The sequence below is a fragment of the Salvia splendens genome, chromosome 2, assembly GCF_004379255.2.
Source record: "Salvia splendens isolate huo1 chromosome 2, SspV2, whole genome shotgun sequence".
Taxonomy (NCBI): Eukaryota; Viridiplantae; Streptophyta; class Magnoliopsida; order Lamiales; family Lamiaceae; genus Salvia; species Salvia splendens.
In genome coordinates this window covers 39786949-39790536 of record NC_056033.1, presented here as the reverse complement: position 1 = coordinate 39790536, position 3588 = coordinate 39786949, and the positions used below count along the sequence as shown (strand labels likewise).

General features: G+C 34.5%; 1 protein-coding gene across 1 annotated transcript; it reads left to right on the top strand.

Moving 5' to 3' along the window:
• Positions 1-471: 471 nt before the first annotated feature.
• Positions 472-3261, top strand: LOC121766192 (transcription factor bHLH93-like). Its single transcript, XM_042162538.1, has 4 exons — positions 472-1152; positions 1603-1770; positions 1849-2016; positions 2933-3261. The coding sequence occupies exons 1-4, from the start codon at positions 580-582 to the stop codon at positions 3017-3019; spliced, it is 996 nt and encodes a 331-aa protein (XP_042018472.1). The 5' UTR covers positions 472-579; the 3' UTR covers positions 3020-3261.
• Positions 3262-3588: the final 327 nt, after the last annotated feature.

Here is a 3588-nt window from a genome sequence, read left to right as displayed (position 1 = left end):
GCAATTACGAATTGTAGTAAAATTTTGATTTAATTTGCAAAATTTCAAAATTATTAGATTGATCGCAATTTAACTAAAAAGCATTACTCCCTTCATCCGTCATTAGAAGTTTTGATTTTCTATTTTGGTCCGTCTGCAAATATAAATCTCAGTTCAGTTTTTCAATCAATGGTAAATAGGTTATGACATTCCACTAACACTTTATTATAAAATCAATAGCAATATATAAAAGTAAAATACGCACTCCACTATATCTTTCATCAACTTTTCTTTATATTTCTTAAAATTATTACTTAACTCAACCGGACTCTAATCACAAAAACAAAAAAAAGAAGTTTTTTGTAATTTTTAATAGCAATCACATCTCAATCCAAGTAAAGTTTATCTAAAAAAAGATAAAATATAATCAATCAATATGTATAGTAACATCAAATTTGGACATTAGAATTACACCTCACCCCACCATCCCATCTCTCTTTCTCTCTCTCTCTCAACAACACACCCCCACCTTCCTATATATTGCATCATGAAGAAGCAAATCTTGAAAAGCAACACATCACTAAAAAGATTAAGAGAGAAATGGAGTTGTGCTCAAAGGAACAAGAAGGTTTGTTGGAAGAGTTACTAGGCCTAAGAGAGATGGAGGAGCACTACAACACAAACATGAATCAAGACTTCACCACAAATTGGAACATTCTCGAAGATGTTTCCATCCCAACAAACACTTGCTTCCAAGACTTGTCTCTCCCCATCCTCGACCACCACTACTACTATAGTAGCGCCCCGTTTGGCGACGACCTTTCGCCTCCCGGTTTCTCCTCCGATTCATCAAACCCCAACCTCAACTCCCAAACACTCCCTTACGCCGCCACTCCCCAATTCGAAGACTGCTACTCCAACTCCAACTCCAACTCCTTCTCCTTCCTCCTCGAAGACTTCGGAAACGGGCTGGATGTCGGGCCTCCTATCAAGCCCGAGCCCGGCCTCCCCGGCTTCAACGTCGGTTTTGCCCATGAGACTGAGAGGAAGAGCAAGATGAAGAAACTCAACAACGGCCAGCCCTCCAAGAACCTCATGGCTGAGAGAAGGCGGCGCAAGCGCCTCAACGACCGCCTCTCCATGCTCCGATCAGTCGTCCCCAAGATAAGCAAGGTAATAGACGACATCATTTAACTCACTACTAAAATTTGACAAAAAAATTATGATTTTTATGTACTCCCTCCGTCCCGGGCTACTCGCTCATTTCCTTTTCGGCTCGGAGATTAAGGAATGAGTGTATAGGAAAGTCAAAAATGACGGCTGTAGGTGAAATTTTTTACTAAAAATAGAAAGAGTGCAAGTAACTTGGGACGCCCAAAAAGGAAATAAGTGCGAGTAGTGCGGGACGGAGGGAGTACATTTGTATGAATGTACAAATTAATGTAATGTATGAAATGGTTTGAAATTTCACAAAAATTTACTATCTACTTTCGAAAATTGCGGAAAGAGCCAGAATTTGACCAAACTTTATTATTTTAACAGCAAAGTCTAGGTGAATAAATTAAACTACTATATATGAATGTCCAATTTATGTTTGATTTTAATATATGAAATGGTTTGAAGATGGACAGGACATCTATACTTGGTGACACAATAGATTACATGAAGGAGATGCTTAATAGCATAAACAATTTGCAAGAAGAAATGAATTTGGGAGGGAATGAATTGGGGTTTTTGGGTATATTCAAGAACCCCAAGCCTGAGGAGATCTTGATCAGAAATACACCCAAGGTATAAAAATCTTAATTAATTAATTTGATTTATGAGAATAAATAAAATGATTAAAAATAAGTGGTTGCAATGTACTAGTTTGAAGTGGAAAGGATGGATTCAGAGACAAGAATAGGGATATGCTGTGCTGCAAAGCCAGGATTGTTGCTATCAACAGTGACAACTCTAGAGGCATTGGGCATTGATATTCAACATTGTGTTATTAGTTGCTTCAACGATTTCGCAATGCAAGCTTCATGCTCCGAGGTAAATATTATTCAGACGTGTTTAATATTTGTTCAATTTAGCGATAATCGTAGCTAAATATATGAATTTTTGGTTCAATTCTAGTTTTGCATATGACGTAGGGAAATTATATTCGAATTGGAGATAGCATAAATTTGGACATATACATGTGGGTGGCCTTGTTTGTGTGTGAATAGTGTATGTTACATGAGATGTATTTGATGAGGTCGGTCCATACCATGTTATCCCAAACAAGTCATTACACGACAAGTAACTGAAACAAATTATCATGTCACATTATCATGTTGTGTGACAGAAATTGACCGACTCAATTTATGCACTTATTTTTTTATTACAAATGTAGTTAAATTTTACGATCCTTTTCATAAAAGCAACCTGCTACGTGCAAGTACAAGGAAGATTAATCAAACCCTAGTGTCAATTTTCCTTAAAACTAATTAGTGATGGGAAAAGTGAGTCAATAGGTATTTAATCCATATTTTATGATGGACATCTATGAAGTTTGATTAAATTTCGATCAGCCTTGTTATTGTAAAAATCAATCTGATAAGTAACAAGGAAACTCGGATTTGTTCCCAATCATCTGTAATGACTTTTTCTCGGCGAAATGTACTATTTGATATGACGCCGGGAAACAGTGAGTTGGACTAGGTCATCTATTATAAAGAAAACGACGTTGTTGGTTAAAAAATATCAACAATATATTATATGTAGGCGATTAGATTTATTTGAAGAAATTCAAACTTTATGATTTCCCGATTGATTTTTAAAGATGCGGGATGAGCTAGAATTTGACTAAACTTCATTGGTTTATGCTGTTTTTCTCATCATATTAAATTTTTTGAATGACAATATAGTTGGAGTTATTTATAATTTCAGATTAAGTAAATCAATTAAGTAATTATGTGATTGGCAGGATATGAAGAAGAGGGCAGCTTTGGATGCAGAAGACATAAAGCAAGCACTGTTTAGAAACGCGGGATATGGAGGAAGATGTCTCTGATAATCAGCTGTCAATTAATTGATTTGATCTCGAATTATTTTACAAAATATTGTGTATCAGTTATGCTAAGGGATAATAATTTTATGTTGCGTAGGTTTATATCGTGTTTTTTTAAATTTATTTTCAACTGGAGGGAAGTAGTTGTTTGTTTTTTTGTTTTTTTCTCAACAAAATATTGTATTAGGGGTGTAGTTTATTTTGATTGTACGGTTAATAAAAAAGTGTGATTTTTATGACCTTAATTTTGTCTCTACCGTCGTCGTTATATAACATTACCAGAGTCAGAGGTTATTCTGTTTACTAGTATATAACATGTGACATTTCTTTAATTGAAATGAATATTTGAGTTATATGTCAACTTAGAAATTATATGTGTTCGATTATGAAATTATAATGCAGAAGTTAAATCGGCTAAGATTCGATAGTACTAGAAAATATAATCAAACTCAATTTGAATATTTGTATTCGAAACATTTTAGTGTTTCTTTGTACATCTGTTAATATTTTTAAATATATTATACTCGTACATATTTTCATAACAGTCTTAGACCATGCAAAGATCAATTAGT